Source organism: Rhyacophila brunnea, unplaced genomic scaffold (assembly GCF_057557595.1).
Source record: "Rhyacophila brunnea isolate RB1 unplaced genomic scaffold, BYU_Rbru_1.0 scaffold_8, whole genome shotgun sequence".
NCBI lineage: Eukaryota > Metazoa > Arthropoda > Insecta > Trichoptera > Rhyacophilidae > Rhyacophila > Rhyacophila brunnea.
The window spans coordinates 12,001,720-12,025,473 of NW_028233350.1; the positions used below are offsets into that span (position 1 = coordinate 12,001,720).

The 23,754-nt window shown below is 34.6% G+C and overlaps 1 protein-coding gene across 1 annotated transcript; it reads left to right on the top strand.

Annotated features, from left to right (window-relative positions):
- Positions 1-3,717: 3,717 nt before the first annotated feature.
- LOC147063916 (small subunit processome component 20 homolog) lies at positions 3,718-23,384 on the top strand. Its single transcript, XM_085958936.1, has 14 exons — positions 3,718-3,852; positions 4,994-5,280; positions 6,022-6,355; positions 6,867-8,075; positions 9,299-12,702; positions 13,238-13,402; positions 14,122-15,169; positions 16,148-16,374; positions 16,476-16,641; positions 18,461-18,643; positions 19,314-19,850; positions 21,248-21,421; positions 21,930-22,184; positions 22,983-23,384. Exons 1-14 carry the CDS (start codon positions 3,808-3,810, stop codon positions 23,148-23,150), a joined length of 8,202 nt encoding a protein of 2,733 aa, XP_085815062.1. The 5' UTR covers positions 3,718-3,807; the 3' UTR covers positions 23,151-23,384.
- Positions 23,385-23,754: the final 370 nt, after the last annotated feature.

Here is a 23,754-nt window from a genome sequence, read left to right on the forward strand (position 1 = left end):
TTAAAGATAAAACCTGTTGAATGTAGTGTAATAATTACCTACACAATATAATATAAATTTAGTTAACGGGATTATGGTATGAAATAATTGGCATTTCACTTCTACCTAAGTAGGTACTTGGTACCTATCTTCATAATAAAATATTACAATACAATTAATGGTGTGGCGCTGACCAAAAACAGAACTGTGTTGCCGCACTAGCTTACGGTCCAGCTAAAAGTAATCATAATACTCCATACTACATGCATCAACAGGTCGCTGTTCTGGAGAATGACTGTTTCACTGCTATAAGCTCTACTAGGACCGGCCCATTATTGCAAATGAACAGCGGTGGATTTACTCGCTACCGGTTGTGCGCAACAGTGCTGACAAATTCAAAAAATATTACACAGAAATAGCCAAATCCTTGGTTTGTTTAAAAACATGGAAATGTTTGTGTTACATATATGAAATATTATTCTGTCTGAAAACATATACAGTGGAATTATTGAATGATTTTAACGGAATTCCATTTTCTATCAGACTTGAGACTCTTTTGAAAAAAAAGGGAAAACATATTGTAGGCTTTATAAATAATACTATTAAATTAATGCATTTATTTTATAGGTATGAAAAGTGTAAAGAAGTGTTATAAGGCAGAGAACACTTTTTATTTTACATCAACAATCTCTTCTGGTGTATATTCCATTATTATAATCAGTGGTGGCGTTCATCCCTTTTGACCCTAAAGGTAGAGCCGTCACTGGTGGTACCATGGGTATGGCAAGAATCATTTTTAGTCGTATTGGTTTTGTTTGAAGCATTGAAATAGGTAGATATTGTTGCAAAAATTACAAATAACGCCAAAAGCAGTCTTGTGTATAGCCCACCTAGAACATCATGGTAAATTACTTTTAATTACATATAAAAATTATCACGATTAATCTCCTATATATTATTATCCTAAGAGATTTTGGAAAACGCACCAACAGCTCATTTAAGCGACATTTTATTGTTATTTTTACATCTTCACTTCAAAATGTGCGCTACCAATTCATCTACCGATTGAATTGACCAAATTTTAGAAATTTTCAATGATTTTACAGGTACGTGACGTTTATATCCGATATTTTCTCATATATCGTATACGATTCGCCATATTTCATTTAACGCACAGCAGAATGACGTCTTCGTCGCTTAAGACCTTCTAATCCTTTAATTGACAAACGAAATCGATTATTTTTATTCAAATATCGTAATGTAGGCATTGGCGCACTTTTTTCCGGTGAGAAAACAATAATCTTGGTACAATTCACTACGTAAATTATCTTTCAACAGCAGCGTCCGCCACTGTCCGCCATTTCATAGATAACATGATATTCCAAATTTGATTTTTTAAAATACTTCTTTGTGGCTGTTACGCACTCTTTTTTTTATTGAATAATTACCTAGGCTACTAATTTCCATAGATCACAATATAGTCATATTAAACTAACAAAGTTGCCATTGCAAACAACGAAAGAAATTAATACGAATTGTTATAGTTATCAAAATGTGTCATATTGTATAACATCTACCTATTTTTATCGTCCCTATCATCATCAATCTTGACCTATCCACTGCTGGATGAAGGCCTCCTCAGCGTTATTCGACTCCTTACTTACACATGAATTGTTATATTTATCAAAATCAGTGATATTATATTATTATCTACCTATCTATATATAATGCCATTATTATCACGAGCCTCAATAAATCCACTGCTGGATGAAGGCCTCTCTACGTTGATTGTATTCTTGACAGTATTGAATTTCTAATATTATTTATCTACATATTCATATCACCATCATAATCATAATCATCATCAACCAGGATCAGAGTTCCGCAACCTGATTCTACTACTATTGGTTTAACGAATTTGTGATATTATACATATTTCTATCCATCTTATCATCATCGACTTGAACCAATCCACTGCTGGATAATGGCCTCCCTAGCCCGAATCTACTCCTTTCTGTCATATGAATTTCTGTATTTATCAAAATCGGTGATATTATATTTATCTACATATTCATATTGTCATCATCATCATCATCAACCAGGATCAATCCACTGCTTAATAAAGACCTCCATAGACTGATTCTACTCCTTTTTGTCATATGAATTTCTGTATTTATCAAAATCGGTGATATTATATTTATCTACATATTCATATCTTCATCATCATCATAATCATCACATCGACCTGAACCAATACACTGCTTAATAAAGACCTCCCTAGCCTGATTTTACTCCATTCTGTCATATGAATCCCTGTATTTATAAAAATCGGTGATATTATATTTATCTGCATATTCATATCATCATCATCATCATCAACCAGGATTAATCCACTGCTTAATAAAGACCTCCCTAGCCTGATTCTACTACTTTCTGTCATATGAATTTCTGTATTTAACAAAATCGGTGATATTATATTTATCTACATATTCATATCGTCATTATCATTATCATCATCATCGACCTGAACCAATCCACTGCTTAATAAAGACCTCCCTAGCCTGATTCTACTCCTTTCTGTCATTTGAATTGCTGTATTTATCAAAATCGGTGATATTATATTTATATACATATTCATATTGTCATCATCATCATCATCATCGACCTGAACCAATCCACTGCTGGATAAAGGCCTCCCTACGATGATTCTACTCCTTTCTCTCATTTGAATTGCTGTATTTATCAAAATCGGTGATATTATATTTATCTACATATTCATATCGTTATCATCATCATCATCAACTAGTATCAATCCACTGCTGGATGAAGGGTTCCGCAACTTGATTCTACTACTAGCGGTTAAACGAATTTGTGATATTATACCTATTTCTATCATCCTTATCAGCGTTGACCTGAACCAATCCACTGCTAGATAAAGACCTCCCTAGCCTGATTCTACTCCTTTATGTCATTTGAATTGCTGTATTTATCAAAATCGGTGATATTATTATTATCTACATATTCATATCGTTATCATCATCATCATTAACCAGGATCAATCCACTGCTGTCAACCAAATGTCAGTGGTAGCAATCGACGATTGCCAGCTGTTCTGCTAGGCATAGCAGCCTAAGGCCGTGTTAAACGATATTGTGAAGGCCAGACTCCTGAATACACTACGCATATTAGTCCAAATTTATATTGGCAGTGACGATTTGCATTTCGTAAAAATGACAAATCAGCGAAATGTCAAACTGTCTGACATGAATAAAAAACCCATCCCGAAAGGAAAACTATGGCGCAATCTATGCATACTTCACAATTATATTAAAATCCAACACCGCCAAGCCGTCTGCAAGACCTAGCGAGACAGACTGGCGACCGCCAGCTGGCTCAGCTATTATTATTAATTGATTGACGTAGAAAAAACTAAAGGATGACCAACGATTGAAAGGAGAAGAAAGAAAAATTGACGGATTAAAAGATCATGTGAAGAAAAAAGAAAGACAAACTCTATCTGAAGGACTGTATTCGTATAGTATTATGTATTTGTATTGCACATTAAAATAAAGTTTTTTAGTGCAGGCAAAGAAAGTATTTTCGATCATCGGAGGTAAACTTTATTATATTTTTACTGTATTTAAAGTATTTTTAGCCTGGCAATATAGTGTCGCAGTCATACCAACTCAACAAAACAATAACAACCATAAACAATGACAGCTGACGGCGCTGACAAGTAGTTCAAATTTTCATCCATGTGAAATTTGACAGTTCTTAAATTATAATTTTTAATCTGAAGTTATTCATGACATCTTTCAATATTTAAAAATGAAAAACAAATCTTCCAATCATAAGTCTACCAATAGATTTAAGGTACCGTATATTTTTCCAACTTTTCATATAACTAATTGGAAAAAAAACTTTTAAATTATTGGAAAGTGCTATATACATATTATTCAATAAATTGTTTTTCTACGTATAACCGCTAATAAAACCTTCCAAAAATTTAACCTTACTATTTTTCCATAGTGAGCTTTTATGAAATGTAAAATAACTCTCCGTTAACATAACCTAATCCAAAAAGTTTTTTTTAAACATAACCAAACTTTTGTATGACAGATCTGTCAATCGGTACCCGGTTTTTAAAAAGTTAAGCGATGTCCAAATTGTTCATTAGGTACCGACACTTTGCTGGCTTACCATAGCGGTCGACAATAACATGTATCAGTCCAAGCAGTCGGCTTTCTCATATAAATTAATGTAGCAGGGTTGTGAATTGCTGACATAGCTGTCAACTCACGACCGATAGCGAAGCAATAAACAAATGCAGAGCATCATGGAGGATCTATTATGCCATATTGGCCTAAGTACCTTTGCGAAGTATTGAGGATATATATTCATCTAAAGCCATAATATATTTTTAGACAATACAATAATCAATAAAATATTAATTTATTGACAGAACATAATATATGTTTAGGGAACAGTCTTTTAATCAAAATAAAGTTTGGTAAAGTTGTGGGAAATTAAAAAATATGATCAAATTGATGCTAGCTTTAAAGATTATCAATAGTTACGTCTCTGTCATAATGCCATTAAAGTTTGTCGCATAATCCACATAAATCCACATTCAATATTGGTATTATTTTAGTACACTCTGCGTACTTTGTTTATCTTGAGTTTTATAGCTTGACCATCATAGAGTAATTCTGCTTCAGAGCCATGGAAGCAGCATGGAAGGATTTATAGAATAGGACAATAATGGTATAAATACATGAACACGGATTTTGAATAATGACTTACTCTTCTTTGTAAACCACTTTTATTCGTTTTCGAAAGAACTGTTAAAATGGACTCAGGCAGTTTACATGGAATGTTTTATTTTTCACATACTCCATACACAATATTAATTTGTCCCTAGCTGTGGGAACCGAATCTGTGATTCCTAGAACAAGATGTTAGCATTCCAGCCTCTACTTCATGATGGACTGTCTAATATAATTAATTTTTCCAGTTTACCACATTCGCTGAGAGAGTAAATACTATCGATGTTCGCCGGACTGCACTCTATCATTTGGACCATGTCAACACAGAAGTACCATTGGAGAATGAAACTTTCTTCTACAAGGCCGTTCAGAAGTGGAAAGTCCTCAACTTGACCACAGAATATGTGACCTTCAGTAAGAAAGTTGAGAGCATAATCACACTTCCACAATTACTTCACAGAAGAGAGGATGTTGTCGAGTTATTGTTGGAATATCTTAAAAATGGAAATGTATTAACTATACAACCCTTGCTAGAGTGAGTATACAATTTTTTTTGACAATGTCCGATCCTAATAAGATCATGTGGGCCTCCACAGAGTGGAGGTTTGTATTAACAGATTTCTGTTTTGACGAGAAATGGATATCAGCGACTTGCTCAACCTATCAGGTCCATAGTACCAAACACAGATTGGAAAACAATATGTGTATTTGTCAGACCCAGGATTCGAACCTGAGACCCACAATGTTATAGACCGACGCTTAAGCCACACAGCTATCGTGGTGTACTATATTATCCTGTGACATTACAAACCCGCATATTCAAATTTTATTCATTTTTAATAATAAATTGAGATGTTGAAGATTAAACATACAATTTAAAAAAATATTTTATTCTTAGCATTGGATTATATCCCTTGGAATAGTAATAATGTATTGTATGAGAATATTCAATCCTCAGTACTTGAAAGGCTATTTTTTTTAATATTAAAAAAAATATATATCGATACGTCATATTCTTTTATAATATGACAGGCCATGGGCTCAATGACAGTAGTGTAATTAGTGATAGAAGTGAAACAATCGTAAACATCCAGCCTTTGAGAAAATCACAAAAATATATTGTAATCTTACCGAATCGAACCTGGAGCCCCCGGATGTAAGGCCAGCACCCTACGCATGAGGGCAGACTAGAATTCAATAATGACTATTTCACCATTAAAATAATCAAACATTGGTTATTTTTTTAAAATTGATAAACCTTTTGTTTTGTTTTCAGACTTGTGGTAGTTCTAGCAAGAGACCTTCAGGAAGAATTCTATGTATACTTCCCGAGATTTTTGAACTGTCTCATAAAGCTCCTGAACACAAAAGAACCGGAGCAATTAGAATGGACATTGATATGTTTGGCGTTTATTTTCAAATCCCTGCGGGTTTACCTAAAGAGAGATATATCTGTCGTCTTCGATGCTGTACTTCCAATCCTCTCCGATTCTATGCCACCATACGTGAGCAATTTTGCAGCCGAGAGTTTTGCATTTGTCGCAAGAGATATTAGAGACAAGAGGAAATTTCTTCAAATATTAATTAAATCAGTTAACATCAACAAAAATGTAAGTATAATGCTCCTAATCCTGGATCAACACAATGACCCAAGTCAGACAGATGTTTGTGGGCCCGTGGTGCTCGTCATTGTGAAGAGGGCGACATTCGCATTGGCCAGCCAGTGTTTGCCGTCTATCGACACAGTGTCGGTATTTCAACATGCATCAAAGGGCGCCAACATTTACTTGACTTGGGTCAATGTGAAGGAGGCATAATAATTTTCCAGCAATGTTGTAACAATTGGGTATATATATAATATGGGTGAAGAATCTGTATGTTAATATTTTGTTAGTGAGTTATTTTTTCAACAAACACACTAAGATTTAAAAAATATATAAGTAATCAAGAAGTAAATCAGGCTGATGTCTGGATCAATTTGCTGCTTGATGAAAGCCTTGCCAAGCTGATTAATTTCCTTTCGAGTCTGTGCATTGCGCTGCCATGTACTTCCAATATAACTAATACTACAATTATCCAACATAAATATTGATTCTTATATTTTCTTCTTCACACTTGCAGGCAATCATCGGCTGTGGTCGTCTTCTATTTGAAGTGGTCCGAGGTGTGGCCAATCAGTTTCACAGTTGCGCAGCACAATTTTTACCTTTCCTATTTGACACTCTGGGTGACAAGACCCTCCACCAAAAGACACTCTTCAAAGTCCTCACGCAGACAGTCACAGACATGCTTGAAGTCATCCATCCCAAGAATAGTGAAGTTTTTTGGAACAGCATTCTATTTACAATCAACACAACTTTAAACAAGGCAAATGAGACAGATGATCAAACGGATTTGGAATATTTACTGAAATTAGTCGGCCAAGCTTTGGAATACAACAGCGGGATATTTTTAATAAACCCATTCCCAGTTTTAGTATTGATTGTACAATTATTGGACACAAAATTACCGGAAAGTATTTACAAAGTGACATCTCAAGTCGGCGTTCTTGTGCTCATGTGTAATCACACAAATATACCACACGAAGACGCTGTGTCACTCGTGAAGAAGATACTCGGAATGCCTTATCCATCACTAGTTTTAGAGTTTGTCGAGGAAGTAATCAACTGTCCCAGTTTTGATATGATCGTTCTGCCACATTTTATTTCATCAATTGAGACGTTTGACAGAAAAATAGTCAAAGTTTTAAGTAAAATATGTCTGACGAAATCGCCGCTATGCAAGAGCGGAATTGATATGTACTCGTGGGTCAAATACCCGATTGATTTACAAAACAAAACTACGGCATACGGTCAAGTATTATTTAACAGCATCGACTGTGATGTTTCAAAAGTTTTAAAATCTCCTGAAGAGTGTATTTGCGCATTGGTTTGCCTGCCTCACATTAAAAATATAAATACAAATCACGCCAGTCAAGTGCAAGGAAAACTTTTATCGGAATTGATAAAATATCTAATTCAGTTGTCAGAGACTGCTGATAAAGCTACCGAGGATAATATATCAGTGACAAAAAACGTTTTATTCATGATAGCCACAACTATGGAAGCTCTCGTACATACTGTCGATTCCAAGATTGCCGAAAAGTATTGTTCAACAGAGACATTAATCGGTGCTCTGATGCCGTACATCTGTGAAGCCAAATACATTTGCAGTTTGCGGATTTTGGATCTTTTTTTCACTGTTTGCCAGAGAGAGAAAATATTACAATTGACATCGCTGCAAAGTTTATATGAACCGTTGGCAAAGAATCTTACATCACCGTTTCATGAGGTCAGTTTACAATATATGTACTCATTTTTGTCATCTAACACTTTTGTCAATTTCACCTATTAAATATTATAATATTAGTATTCTTTCATTTATTATGTGTTGTGAGAGACAATTATTACGTAATATCTATAATATTATTTATAACCAATTATATTCGTCGTACCTCCAATCTTATTCAAACTTACTGCAAGTTCGTGGCTCAGGATACAATGACGTCATTGCGACGTATTGCGGATGGATGCACACCATGATTTAGCTCATATCCAGCCGTCACTATGAATGTCAATACTTACTTACTTTGAGTATCAATCCTTCGACATTTTGACATTCATACTTTTCTTTCGGTACAGCAATTTGACAAGTTTCGGTTTGTTTTGATAAATCTTCGTGTGACTTATGCGACCACCGAAAGCCCTGTGATTTAAAGTAATAATATATTTTTCATTTCAATAATAAAATTATTAGATAACACTGTCCTTCACTACCTTTTCCGAATACCATTTGTTCACCGAATATTTTACAATATTTACAGCGGTTTCCAAACTGTTTTACCTTTAATCCTTTATTGCTTTGTGTACTAAATTTCAATAAGGTTAGTGATTTGAAAATTTGTATGTAATTACTCAGGTAATTTCATTTATATTTGGAAAAAAAATCATTTTGGATTTTAAAATTATTTAATTATAATGAGGTATCTACTTACTTCGAATTACCTATTAAATCATCCTGGATAACATTTAAAAAAAAAACTAACTTTGTTGTTGGTACTGCTATCGGTCTGATTTTTTCCCAATCGATTCCTCGTGGACGGTTTCCAGATAGAAATGCAAAAAAACATAGGTGTCGTTAATCTAATTTACGAGTTTTATGTGATTAATGCCAATACCGCAAACACGTCACCATAATATTCTGTTAGGACCCCACCCCACCAGATTCCGAATGCCAAAGCATCCATACTTTCTAACGTGACATCATCCAGCACGAATTGTATCGCGGACTGCAAACTCACAGTAGATTTCAATAAGGCTGCAGAGGTAAAACTCATTAAATGCAATTATTTATCATTGCACTTTGTAGGTTTTACCTGTGATACAACATTATTATGACATGTATAGAATATATTATTAAGTACAATAAAATATACACGAAATGCATATTTATATTATTACAATATTACACAGTTCTATTTCAACTGATTCATTCCTTTTTGTGCTGATTTCCAGGTGCGCCTATTGACTACACACATTTGCACTATTTTTGAAGATATGACTCCAAGAACTGTCACACCTAAAAATAAAAATGCAAAACGAAAAAGTGATCAATGTTCGGAAAGTTTTGATGAGAATATACCCAAAAAAGAAAAATACGAAATGTTCTCCCTCTGCTACAACGTTGAAGCGTCGCCGCTATCTATGTCAGATTACAGAGACCAGCTCGTGAAAATTTCCAAAATGACTTTCGGCTCACTTCAATATGATATTTCAGATGACGATTTCTATAAAAAATTTGGATTAAAATACGTCTTGGGCTTACTGCATGTCAACTTTAAGCTTCTATGGGAGCCTCTGCAGTCATTCATCATAAAATACGCGCAAAGTATGCCAGCTGCAGATTTTTGGGGAGTATTTAATCCATGCTTGCAAAATGCAACTAAAAATGCTAGAGAAGCAATCGCTATTCCATCAGCCGAAGACGGTTTTATCGGTGAATTGACCTTCCTCGTTTCAGCGTACAGTGAATATTACAACATCTCAGTCAAACCCGATTTCTCTTTATATCGAATTCATCTATGGCAGGTCTTATATCAAGCGCCGACGTTGAGCGAAAGTAAAAATCGAGATCTTACTCCGCTGTTTTTAGAATTTTTAAAAGTAGAATTCGAAAAACCTTACGAAGCGGATGTTTTTATTGATGACACCGCTAACGCATCAATCATGGATGTCGATGATTCGGTATTGCAAGATGAAGACGAAGAGTTATCGGAGGCCGAGGAGAAAAAAGTTAAAATAAGTCGAGCCACTTACGATACTCTGATAGCGTATTTTAAAGTTTACACTAATATACAAAATCCTAAGGCAATGTTCATGGAAGACAGATTACGGAAAATTTATTTGGACTTTTTGACGCACAAGAATCCTATTATTCAAAAAATAGCTCTCGACTGTTTCTTGAGATATAAGAATAAGCATTTGATTCCTTACAAGCAAAATCTGTACAACCTGGTGGACGGTAAAAAATTTAAAGATGAGCTGCGAACGTTTAAAATGGAAGCAGACGAAAACAGCATACGGACAGACGATAGAGATGAACTCATCCCGATAATATTGAGAATAGCGTACAGCAAAATGATAACTAAGACCGGAGTCGATAAAAAGGGAGGCACCCAACTGCGTCGCTCTCTCGTCATGCGGTTCCTGGCGGGCTGCGAAGAATCCGAGTTGATTGTCTTCACCAACATGGCGTTTGGAGTTTTCGAAAAGTATCTAACTCTGGATGTGAATATTATGATTGAAAGAATTGGGGAAACACTTGGGGAGCTGTTGAAAGTGCCGCCGAAGAAGCTGGTGGGAGCGTTACATCTGGTGGATAGTATGCGTGAACAGTTCACTAGACCCGGGCAAGAAGTACTTCTGTTACGTCTCTTGAAAGTTGTCATTTGCATTGGAGCTTTTATAAATGGCATTCTGGCTGATCAGCATAAACTGAAGCGAGGATATATGAGCATCTTGAAAGATATCAGAAATCAATGTATCAATTCAGTCGCCAGATTCTTTCAACAGTTTGAAAGCTACGAATGGTCTTTCGACGATCATTTACTGCCGATCTTTAATATATTTATCTGGCCGGTGGTAGAAAAGCTGCCGATGGAAGGCGTCCACAGTCCCACTCCGCTCTTGAAACTGTTCAATATTTGGAGTCAGAATCCTCGTTACCATTCTCTGTTTGATGTGTGTCAACAATCGAACGAGATCCTGACGACTTTGCCGTTCTTCTTCAAACTCATGAATGCAAACAAATTGCATCACACCGTTAGTGAGATGTCAGTGCAGATTCTGGAAAGATTATTAACGATGGAGGTGGAAGACGGAGTTAATATGATCAATATTCCAGAGCAATTTGTAATTAGACAAAACATTGAAACAGTAGAACAGTTAAATCTCAGTGAAAATCTAAATCACGGCAGTGTTTCACTTATCCGTCACATTCCTGTTATTGTGACTATCTTGAAAGATAAACTGTCGAATATAAACCCCAAAAAATTGCAAAAAAGAGAACTCATTATCTTAGCAAGAGTGACAGAGTTAGTGTCACAACCGGATATCGTAGACAGTCTTTTAACCTTTTCGCTGCCGATTCTTATTCATCGCGTCGGTCATGGTGCTGCAGAAGATACCTTAGAAGCGTCTCTCAATGCCTTGATTAGTCTTTTGAATAAGGCCACCAATCCCAGACAACATGTCAGATTACTGGCACCGCTTTTCAGTAAAGTGACTCCAGCGAGCTCCCGTAGGCTGCTTTGTAAAGTATTAGAAGTGCTCGCCAAAGATGAATCATCGAAACTTATGGCGTCCATTATTGCTGATATGAATGCATCCGATGAGAAATGGTTGGAACAACCAGATTTTGACAAGAGATTAAGTGCTTACAAACTAATCTTTAAACTGTCCGATGAAGGTGGTATAGACGTTGAATTAGGGGCGATGATAATTCACAATTGTTTCTTTGTCATTCAACGTGACACTGATATATCGTTGCGAAATACAGCAGTGGCGTGTTTACATAGAATCATTCCAAAGTTATTACTCACCGTAAAAGACTCTGAGAAAGATTTCTTATTAAAAGACACCGTTTTATTACTAATTAGAAACAGTTTAAAGGCGAACAGTGAAACATTAACAATGGAAGGCATATCACTTCTGGGTGAACTAGTAAGGGAATGTTCCGAATCTCATTCCGTATTCAAAGAATTATTGCCAGTTAGCAATAAATACAATAAAGATATAGATTTCTTTGAAAACTTGCAACATTTACAATTTCATCGTAAGATTCGAGCACTTCAAAGATTCTGCAGTATGCTGAAGGAATCGAAGCAAGTTCCAAGCCACAAAACCTTGACACAATTCATTATTCCGCTGGCCTCTCAATTTATCTGCTCCGAAAAGTACACCCCTAAGTACGCGCTAGTCGATGCCGCTATTGAAACTGTGGGCGCGGTATGTCAGCTGTTACCCTGGCACCAGTACGAAGCGGTGCTAAAATTCTATGTGGGGAAAATACAACGTTCCAGCGATTATCAGAAGCAGCTTATTAAGCTCGTGTCGATAATATTAGATGCTTTTCATTTTGATCTTTCAAAAACTGATAGTATTCCTGAACTTCCGATTTCTATGCCTAAACCCGAAGTCAACGAAGAAAAAACAGAAGCCAATGAAGAGAAAGCTGCAATGACGGAAACCGGCGTCGATGATGAACTGGAAATACCTTTGGACGGAGATGATTTGTTTGAATCTAATGATGTTGAACAGCAACCTGACAGATTACCCTTTGAAAGGGTTGTGACATTATCACCCTCCGCTGCTAAACGTGTCATCACCACTATTACTGAGATTTTGACAAAATTGGATTGGTATGTTCTTACCCGCAATATTTATTATCCTACTTATAATCTATTCTGGAGTAATCGTCTCGGAAACTGTCAGTACAGGTGGTTCCAATCATGCTTTTGGTAAAATAATTTGGTTTTTAAATGCGCTCGTGGTCCAAAGCATGAACCCTAAACTATTATGGTAAGGTTTTGACAGGCTTTCATTGAATTTTAAAAACTAACAAGCACCATCTGCAAATTGTATTCTTAGTTAAATGAAAACCAATGACTGACAAAGTTTAGTGTGTACTATTATATCGGATCTTGACGGCCTATCTCCACCCTTTGCCACTGATAATTAGACATACATTTTATTATTTTATATTCAAGCAGAGAACTTGGTGACAAAGTACTTGTCATTTTGGACCGCATGCGACCCACGGGTTGTGCATCACTAATCTATAACTTCTAAAAGTTACTTATCAGTTTATGTAATTAGGCACCTCGTGTTGTATTTCAAAGAGCAATGATGTGAATGCAGTGATAGATGATATTAATTTAAATTTGTAATTTTCAGGAGCTCTTCCCAATTATTGGAACACGAAGCAAAACATAAAAAAATCAATAGCCGCATGAGTAACCGAAGGGAGGCCGAGGAAAAACTGAAATTGCCGATGGCCTTGGCTGTTGTGAAGCTATTGCAAAAACTTCCTCAACCGATGCTTAAAAATAATATCCTAAGGTAAGAAAATAATAATACACCTGTAATTGTAATGAATGCCACTAATTACAGATGCATCGAAGGCATCGATGGCTTGCTGCCGTGAAAAGCAACAGTATGATGCGGCAGCTCCAGGGATAAGTTTGTATGCTACATAACGAGTCAATGACTAGAAAAATTCCCTAGATAATTAATCATTTGGAAATTTCTAAAATCTTGAAACTGTTCCATAGTCGGCATAACCGATACCGTATACCATAAATCAGTGTATTTCAACCAGTGTGCCGCGAGTGTCATCACTTTCTCGAGTATTACATATAAAGAGCATAATAACATAACATACTTTTTAACAAGTCGCATCAATGACAATGATCGGTCGATATGGAACTAGTTTAGGCGCAATTAAGTGCTCATTGTTTGGCAACTCATCTACATGGGTAATTACTTCAGCATGATGATCGATCCGAAAATTAGCCGCCAGTAATTGCTTTATTCTTTTGCCTCCTGAGCAACCACTCGATGTGAGTTACACTTTGTTTATATAGGCACCGTAATATCTAATTATTATTATGTCAATGCTTGGTGTGCCTTAGGAGTTTGGCAAAAAGTCAAGTGTGTTGCTTTAATAAAAGAGTTGAAAAAACAACCATAAATATACATTAGTCAACAAATTGTCACATACTAAATCATTTTATCATTGTTATTAATTTAAAATTAATGTTGTTTTCTTATTGTTTCAGTGTTCTCATAAAGGTTTGCACTTTCCTCAAGTCGCCGATGGTAGGAGTACGCGCTTCTGCAAGAGATATTATTTCCAAAATAATGTCTGCATTGGGCACTTCGCAACTGGGAACTCTTCTTTGGCATCTGACAACGATGCTCACGAGAGGCATACACGTTCATGTTTTAATTTCAACTGTACACATGGTATTGACAACTCTGAAAGACGGCTTCGGGCCCGGAGAAATGGACAAGCATTTACAGAATATATTGAAAGTGTGCCTGAATGACCTGTTTGGCAAAGCGTCAGAAGAGAAACTGGTCGTCAAACTCGGCAGTAAGGCTCCCGAGGCTAAGCCCAGTTTGAAAAGTTTCTCAACTCTAAGAATTATAGCTCAAAATATTAGCGAATCTAATATTACAAATCTGTTGAAACCGTTCAAAGACATAGCGGAGAGTTCTCACTCGAAACGGACAGTTTTAAAAATACAGAATGCACTACAGAATATATCAATCGGTCTCATGGACAATAAATATGTATCAATCGGCAATCTGTTGACATTCCTTTCAGAGGTTTTTTCAGACAGTATTGTTAACCTAAAGTGCGGCGTTCAAAAACGTAAGAAGACTGACGAGCGGGAGGATAGATGGAACGCTCTGAGACCCGATTGCATGATTATTCCGGCAAACCCTCGAGGAAAGAAAGGACTGATAACGAAAGTGATCAGAAATTCAGCTCAGGCAAATGCACATGTTTTAATCGAATTCGGTCTTAACGTTTTTCACATCATTTTACAAAAAGATAAATTGGTTGATGACGATTTTAGGGTGCAAGTAGATTTGATTGTGCCATTTATTATTGAATCGTTGAAAAGTCCGCAAGTGAAAGTGGTCACTTTGGCATTAAAGTGCATAACCTCGCTGTGGGCAAAGAAGTTTGATTTGCCTTCGATGAAATCTCAAATCAAGCATACTAGCTCGAGCGTCTTCCAGATATTGCATAAATACGCTACGTCAGGGTTAAGTAAGAAGGATGACAATTTCCATCTGGTTGCGAATGCATTCAGGGTAAGTAATTACCATAAATACTTCAATTGAATAGAAAATATTGGTATTAAGGCAATTCGCAAACACAACCACTTGTGGCTGGATTAGGACCCAGCCACTGCTGAAGCAAGTCACACGTGTTCAATTTCAATTTCAATTTAATTTCAATTTATTTATTTTTTTACATATTGTGGACATTACAAATTATAAGTTTAAGACGTTCACAACATGACATAAAAAAAGAGATAGATAGTATGTTATTAAACAATAGAATAAATGTACATACAAAAATATTATTATATAGGTACATGGAAATACACCGGATGAGTTAAGCAGACCCTATTTTAAAAATTTATAAAATAATGTCCACCTATACTCATCCTCACGTAGGTGGAATATATCAACACCCGAAGCAATTTCGTTGAACATAGTTATCGCCCTCCCAATTGGCATTACCAGTGGCAGGTTGGTTCTGCACCTTGGGAGAATAAACAACTGATGTTCTCTATTTCTAGGATAGTTATCAGGGACACACAGGTCAACACTGCCCAGAATGGCAGAGTTCTCATTTATACCTCGTATAAGTCGAAAAAAATACATAGCCAAATAAAGATTTCTTCTAAATTGCAAACTGCAGTATGTAAGCATGCCTAAGAGAAAGTCAGTTGGATAAAGCCACGGATAGTATCCGTACAACCTCAAATAAAGGAGTCTCAAGAATTTCTTCTGAACCCTCTCCACCATAAGGCCATACTTCAACTGATGCGGTGCCCAAACAATAGACCCACTCTCAAGTCTGCTTCGACACAATGAACGCTGTATCTGTAAATATTCCATATTAATGATATAAGAAATGCAGTGACAATCACAGGTGGCTGTTTTGTAGTTGTGGCGCTTGATCTTCATGACTAATTTTACCAATAATAAATTCAGTTCTGTTTATAGAATAATATGCAATTTTGTGCAGGTCACTCCTCTAAAGATGGTTTTATTTTATAGGCTGTTACGGCTCTCATCAGAGATGTTAAATACCACACCATCAATGAAGATGAAATGAAAGCTTTATTACTTTACGCTGAGCACGACATTCATGACAGTGAGAGACAAGCTACAGCCTTCTCGCTCTTAAAAGCAATCATTGTTGCCAACTATAATGTATCTGAAATCAATGACATTATTAAAAAAGTAGCTGACATCACTATATTGAGTGAATCTGTCAGAACAAGGTAATGTTATATTATGACATTTTAATAAATATGTAGGTACGTAATGTCTGTTTCTAGTATGTACTGTATTAATGCAAGTTTGAAATGTTATTAATTTTCAGAGAGGAGTCCAGAACTGTAATGCTTGTTTTCGTTATGAATTGCCATGTGAAGAAAAAAATCGAGCAGATTATTCAATTTTATATAACACAACTTGAATATGAAATGGATCACGGAAGAATATCAGCGATGAAAATGATTCAAACTTTCATTGATAAATTTACAGCGGTATGTTCGAAATCTTATTATGTAATTATATTTTTTCAACTAATTATTATCATCAAAACGATTTAATCATTTACTAAAGCAGAAGTTCTAAACCGGTGGGTCATCGCCAAAGAATTTTGACTATAAATAAAAGGAATGTTTTTCTGTTATACATTTGAAATTATTTAGCAAATGCATGGAGCATAGTTAAGATGGTAAACTCCACATATTAACACCGATCTACTGTACTAACTAACTATAACAATTCGTTAACTTACTTTGAAAAGATTCTAACTGACTTTTGGTGTAAAAAGGTTCCATTAGCCATATTCTATCGTATACGTTCATTTCAGAGTCATCTATTGTCAAATATGGGAATTAGCAGTATTCCGGAGTTCTATCTACATGTCTTTTTATATTCAAAATATGACCATTCCAAATTTCAAACGCTCATAGCTCAAAACATGGTCAAGTGCAATTAGAACCTTTTCAAAGTAAGGTAACGAATTACCAATATAAGACAATACGGCTCTATTTTACGAGAGCTAACCCTGGAGAAAAAGTCAGATTTTTCGAGTCTATACCTGAAACCATCTAAACACCACTTTTGAGCATAGACAACCAAGGCAAAACTGCTATTATGTATAAGCGTAGACAATAAGTACAAATATAAAAATCATTTACAATGAATAAAATTCAAACATTCAAAATTAATAAAAATCGCCGTTTTCAAAAATCAGTATAGCATAATAGAGTTTCCCAATGCATTTCATAAAATTAAAAAAAATATTATGTAACCTTTGACACGAAGACACTAGTGCTTAATCCTTCGTATAAAAACGCTCTAAACATGCGAAAATAAGGAAAATTGTTCAAAATAACGTTATAGATAATAATATTTATATAAAATTTAGCCGTGTTAACTAAACGATATTGTTATTTTTTCAGATAATTCCGACTCAAATTTAATCAATAAAATAATAAATACGAGTGAAAATGGCTTGGATGGCTTTTATTTACTCTTTGATTACATAGTGATTGTTTTTATAAGATATATCCATAGTCAGTATTCCGTATCCGTATTAATTTAAATGTATAATAAATAAAACTGGCTCCAGTTTATTAGCCCCACGAAAACATTTCGCATCCACAAACAAATGGCCCGGTCAATACAGCCTCGATAAAATGGCTCACACTGATTTAATAATTGATGTTTTTTAAATACATGATTTTTCGTGTATTTTTTATTGTTTTTCCATTTAAATTACGCGAAAAATTAAATATTTTGTGAGCATTACACCGTGTTGGCTAATTTGCGAGACTTTTGACTGGACCTTCCAAATGGATGCGGTTGTTTTGGTTCGGGATATTTTGACGGGGTGCTTAGTGAAAATAGAAAAATGCTAATTTTTCGCGTAATTTAAATGGAAAAACAATAAAAAATACATGAAAAATCATGCAATTAAATTACTCAAAGGTATGCATTTAAAAAAAATGTTTGGTGCTAAATCTTGCCGATCAAAATCAAATTTCTAGCTTAATATAAGAGATAAAAATAAAAAAAATAGTGTTTTAAAGTTTAAATAATTATACATAAATCGTATGTAGCTAACAAAAAAAATTTTAAGCAAATTTAATTATTCACTGTCCTCTGTGACCGTACGTCTATGCTTATAATAGCGGTTTTGCCATGTTTCTCTATGCTCAAAAAGTGGCGTTTGGATGGTTTCAGGTATAGACTCGAAAAATCTGACGTTTCTCCACGGTAAGCTCTCGGTAAATAGAGCCGACAATACTAATAACTAAGACAGTAATAATTACTATGTTTACAATGTTGCAGGATGTTCTATCAACACATGCCACTCTATTGTATGTGTCCCTCGGAAGACGAATGGTTAATGAACAAACCACAGACTGTCGCATTCTTTTAGCAGAATGCATAGAACTTTTACTCCAGCGTATTTCTATAGAGAAGAGAAATGAATTATTCAAAATAAACATGGCATTATTTGCAGATCCAAAGGTAAAGATTTTGTTTATGAAACTCCTATTAGTATGTATTACAATTTTTAATATAATTTTAATTTACTATAGACAAATTTATATTTATTATAAGAAAATAGAGTTAGCAATAAACAGAACATAATATTTTAACAATTTCATTATTTAAAGATTTGTTAATTCATTATTTTGAATATAGTGTTGGGCATAGATTTTACTTGCAACAAGAGTGACTTATGATTCTTATGCTACGTAAGGACTTGTGTTCACTTGCACGACCACGGTTACTGGCACACGAGTGAATATATAATATGTCCGTGAATACAAAAAGAATTAGCTGTTTCAAGTGGACTTACTCCTTAACTCTGTCAATTGGCATCATACTTCTACGCTTTGTGAATGAAGTAACTGATGCTCCTCTGTTATCAGGAAGACAGATTAACATTATCCGGAATGGCAGAATTCTCAATTACATGTATGCTGAAGAGAAAATCAGTCAGATAAAGATATGGATAATATCTATACAGTCTCAAGTAAAGAAGTCTCAGAGATTTCTTTAAACTCTGCATCATAAAGCTTCCTTCAATGGATACGTATCCCAAGTAATCGACTGACTCTCAAGCCTGCTTCGAACTATTACACTAATGTTATCCCCTTAACGCGTCATTAAAATAATTCTCATTTTATTTTAGCCTATCCACACCGAGTTAGCCGCTCAGCTAACATCAAGATATGTAAATGTAGAAAAGCAAAATTTCAAAACCCGGCTCAGTATTCTACTGCCTGAACTAACTGTCCAGCTGATCGGTACCCAAATTACCACTGGTCGATTCGTCAGGATAAATCCGGACATTAACAATCATAGGAATTCAATAAATGACCCCTCAAAGGATAACAGTTACATTCAAGTTCTTAACTTGTTAATTAAACTGTGTGAAATGTTCCCCGGAATGTTCTCTGATGCCGATCATCAAGTCCATTTGGATGAAATGGCAGCGCGATGTCACAATCTTCTGGCGCATTCTCATTCCTGGGTGAGATTCCACTCTGCCAAGTTTTTGGTGTCATTCTTACAGTCGTTAAACCCTGTGGAATATGCCAAGATATTGAAAGGGGTCCAGGAATCAGATAGGATGGTCTTCCATTCGACAGATTCACTGAAATCGTTGATATTGGATCTGTGCTCACAGTTTATACCCGGTGGTATCACAGAAGATATGGCTGAAGTGGTATGTATTGTTTTAAATTATTTTGAACAGATTCCTTGTAGGACCTATCTCTTGCAGCGGTGAAGGGTGGAGATAGGTATCCGACAAAAATAGCGCACACTAAACTTTGTCAGTTATACTTATTTGTTTTCATTGAACTAACAACACAGATGGTGTTGCTTAATTTTTAGAATCAAATTAAATTGCCTAAACCAAACGCATCAAAAAACAACATACAAACATATATATGCCGATGACCTGACAAAACAGAATAAGACAAAACAGAACATGACAAAACAGAACACGAAAAAACAGAACAGTGACAAAACAGAACAACCAGGGGAAAAATGAAACATTAATTTTTTTGGAATCTATTAATTAAATTTTAAACGAAATACATATACTTATGTATAAATATTTTTTAAAAAAATCAATTTTTAATTGAAATCATCAAGGTATAATATATATACTTTCATTTTTTTTTACAATACCGTTGTTTTGAAGATAATGCATTTTTTATATATAGAGTATATAAAATTGTATAATGTAATCACTGCATGTTGGCCATTTGGCGTAAATACCTCAATTTATCTCTTTGATTTTGATAATCATGCACCACTATTGCCACTTGATTACTAAGTGTCTCATACTTTTTCTTTATAACTTCAAGGCGACCTGTATGAGCACTAGCTAATAATAATCGGGGTGACGAAATCAAAAATCACGAAAAAAAAATGATTTTTTGTCTCCTGTAAAAAATTGCTAAATCGTAACACTTATTTTGAATTGTGCATATTTTACAAGAGAGACAAAAAATCATACATTTTGTAAAATTTGCACAATTCAAGATCAGTGTTACGATTGCGCATTTTTTTGCAGGAGAGACAAAAAAGCATTTTTTTATCTCTCTTAATTATTTTTCGGGATTTCGACCCAAACCCATCCTAAGCTTGCCGGCAACACCGAGTTAAGTTTATTTGAGGCTTTCTAGCGATTAGTAATGCAGAAATCAGGTATATAATTTGATTTATTAAGGCGTATTGAAAATCTCTGCTATTAAAAATCTATCAACATAATAGAGATAGGACAATTTTAATATTAAATTTATATTTTTCCTGAAAGGTCATAGTTATATTTATCGTTGTTCTGTTTTGTCACTGTTTTGTTTTGTCGTGTTCTGTTTTGTAGTGTTCTGTTTTGTCATGGAACCGAATATGCCAGAGCCAGAACCTGAGACTGAGACGGGCTTAGAAACGGACATTTTACTACACGTCCATCGCCGGCAGTACATAATTGGCCAATGAAAAAAAAAGTTACTAATTCAACCATAAAAATATTCTGAATGATCATCAGATATTGCAATACAAAGAGTCGATATCCTCAAACTTTGGTTGAATCAATCTTCTTTTAATTTGTAGGTTTGTAAAGACTTGTTAATTCTAATTAAAATGGCAAGTGAACTAATGGACAGTAGGGTAATAGATCAAAATGATAACGAAGCGGAAGACCTGATAAGCGAAATATGGATCATTAAGAAGCTTCGATCTTCCATCAACGGTGAAGTTACCAAGGCACCAGGAACGACTGTTGTGGTAAATATCACTCAATATATAATTTTTTTTTAATTTACATATATGTACATTCTCTACTGTCATTTTTACCATGAACCTGATGAGTTACATTTTGGTTTATGAACATGCTCATACAAATTTTTGTATGTAACAAAATTTCAATCTAATGGTATAATGTTGATACGTAATAGTGTACACTGAAGTTGTATTACATTAATGGAATTGGGCTATATAGTGATTAATGTAGTTTGATCACACCAATAACTACAGTGAAACCCCCCCCCCCCCAATTTTACATTTTTGAAGAGATTAAATAATGGGAAAATATTGCGGGTATTTATTTACTTTTTATTAAAAAAAGCAGAAACTACACGCTAATAGCTTGAAAATGTGAATTCCGGGCACGTAAAATCGGTATTCCACTAAGTACATTATAGCTCTTTTATCCACCCATTTATATTTGCATTATTATTATGTTCCTAGTCGCTTCTAATTTTATTGTAATCAAAATACCTTTTTTTATTTACAGAGAGTAAGCATATTCAATATGCTGGAAGAGGTGTTCTCATTTCTAGGAAAGGACAAGGTATTTAGGTCCGCAAAGATTCTAATGCCTTGTTTGGTACGCGAGATTACCAAGACCGACGCCACGTTCGATCACCTGAAGATACAGGCCAACAAGATTGGCACAATATTGAGTGGCTCTTTGGGTGATATTGTCTACAATGACATGTTAGCCAAAGTTCAAGCCATAATCAATTCGAAAAGGAAGGACCGCAAACAGGTAAAAAGATTACCTATTCTTTTGTAAGTAGTAAAAGTAGGGATCTATGTTAGATGCCAGATTCAAGTTTTTATTTGAACATAATCATATCAAGATAAAGCCAATCAAAACTTGACTCGACTGGTCCACCACGAAAATGCACGTGTAAACACGTATTATCGTGCAAGATTGCATACATGGATCAAAAAAGTTCAGCGGCTTCATAATTTTCATGCGATAGTTGGAACTTGTGTGATATTTACGACTGTGCAGAGCATTTTGACGTTTACCAATTTTCGCAACATATCAAATAGCACCTTACAATGACAACAATGCATCTTGATTACACTTGAAGAATGACATTGGCGAGACAGTCAGCATTTATGCATGTAAACAGTTATTATCGCGATTGTTTAATATACATACTATTGCTGCCAGTAAATCCATGCTTACAAGTGCTATAATTATCATTAATAATTATTACCACACAAGTAAATGCTCAATCTTCTGATAAGATCAAACCTATAATTATTTCATTATTATTTACTCAAAATTACAATAAGTGTCAGAAGTGGTTTTAGATTCTTGTCAATTTATTTGTCATTGTCTCATATTTTTTGAGAAAACCTAACCTAAAAAATATAACAAATGACATCCACAAAAATAAAAATAAATCATGTTAATTTAAGATAATATTCCACAAACATCGCAAAAACTCATTGGCTTTCTGCACTATGTAGGTACATAATATGTACTCAGAAAGTGGTAACGAATATAATAATTCTTGGCTATTTATATATTGTTATTTTTGCTTTACAGAAAATTGCCCAAGACAAAATCAACAATCCAGACAAGGCAGCAAAAAGAAAACTCACCCTCAAAGACAAGAAAAAAGACTACAAACGGAAGAAATTTGATATCCTCAAAGGACGATTACCAAACACAAGAAAAGTCCAAAGTTTTGCAGAGCCAATGGATGATTTCTGAATTTTTTCCTAGCATTTTTGTCTTATTTAAATTGAGAGACTGAAATTCTATTTTTTTCCTGTGGAAAAGCAAATCGAAATGAAAAACTATAAAATTGTTTTTTTTATTTAATTATTGATGGTTTATATTCAAAAGTATTCTGCGGCTGTCTATAGTCTACCTTTATCTAGAGAACCTGTATTATATGAATGTATTTAATAATATAACGTTAATTAAAATTGTTTCAATACATCACGAATTTGTTTTTTATTTCACAATGCAAGTAAATTAACCAAAACTTAATAGATATAGGTACTGACACCTCCTACGTATAACGTCGGAACTGGAAAATGGTACTTTTCAGAAGTACAGTTTTAATGACACCACAATGTTAATTTTTAATGCTGGAATCATAATTTTTTAGTTATGCCTATAAAATATTTTTTTTCATTGTATTATCTTTAAATTAATAAAAGGCAATCAACGCATATATTCCATCCACAAAATTGCTATTGGGGTAGTTTTATCATATTTATGTGTTGAGGTATTGTAATTGTCACAATAAGTTAGTTGTAATTGTTACAATAAGTGCTATATTTTAACAGCACCTCTCATGGGTGTTAAC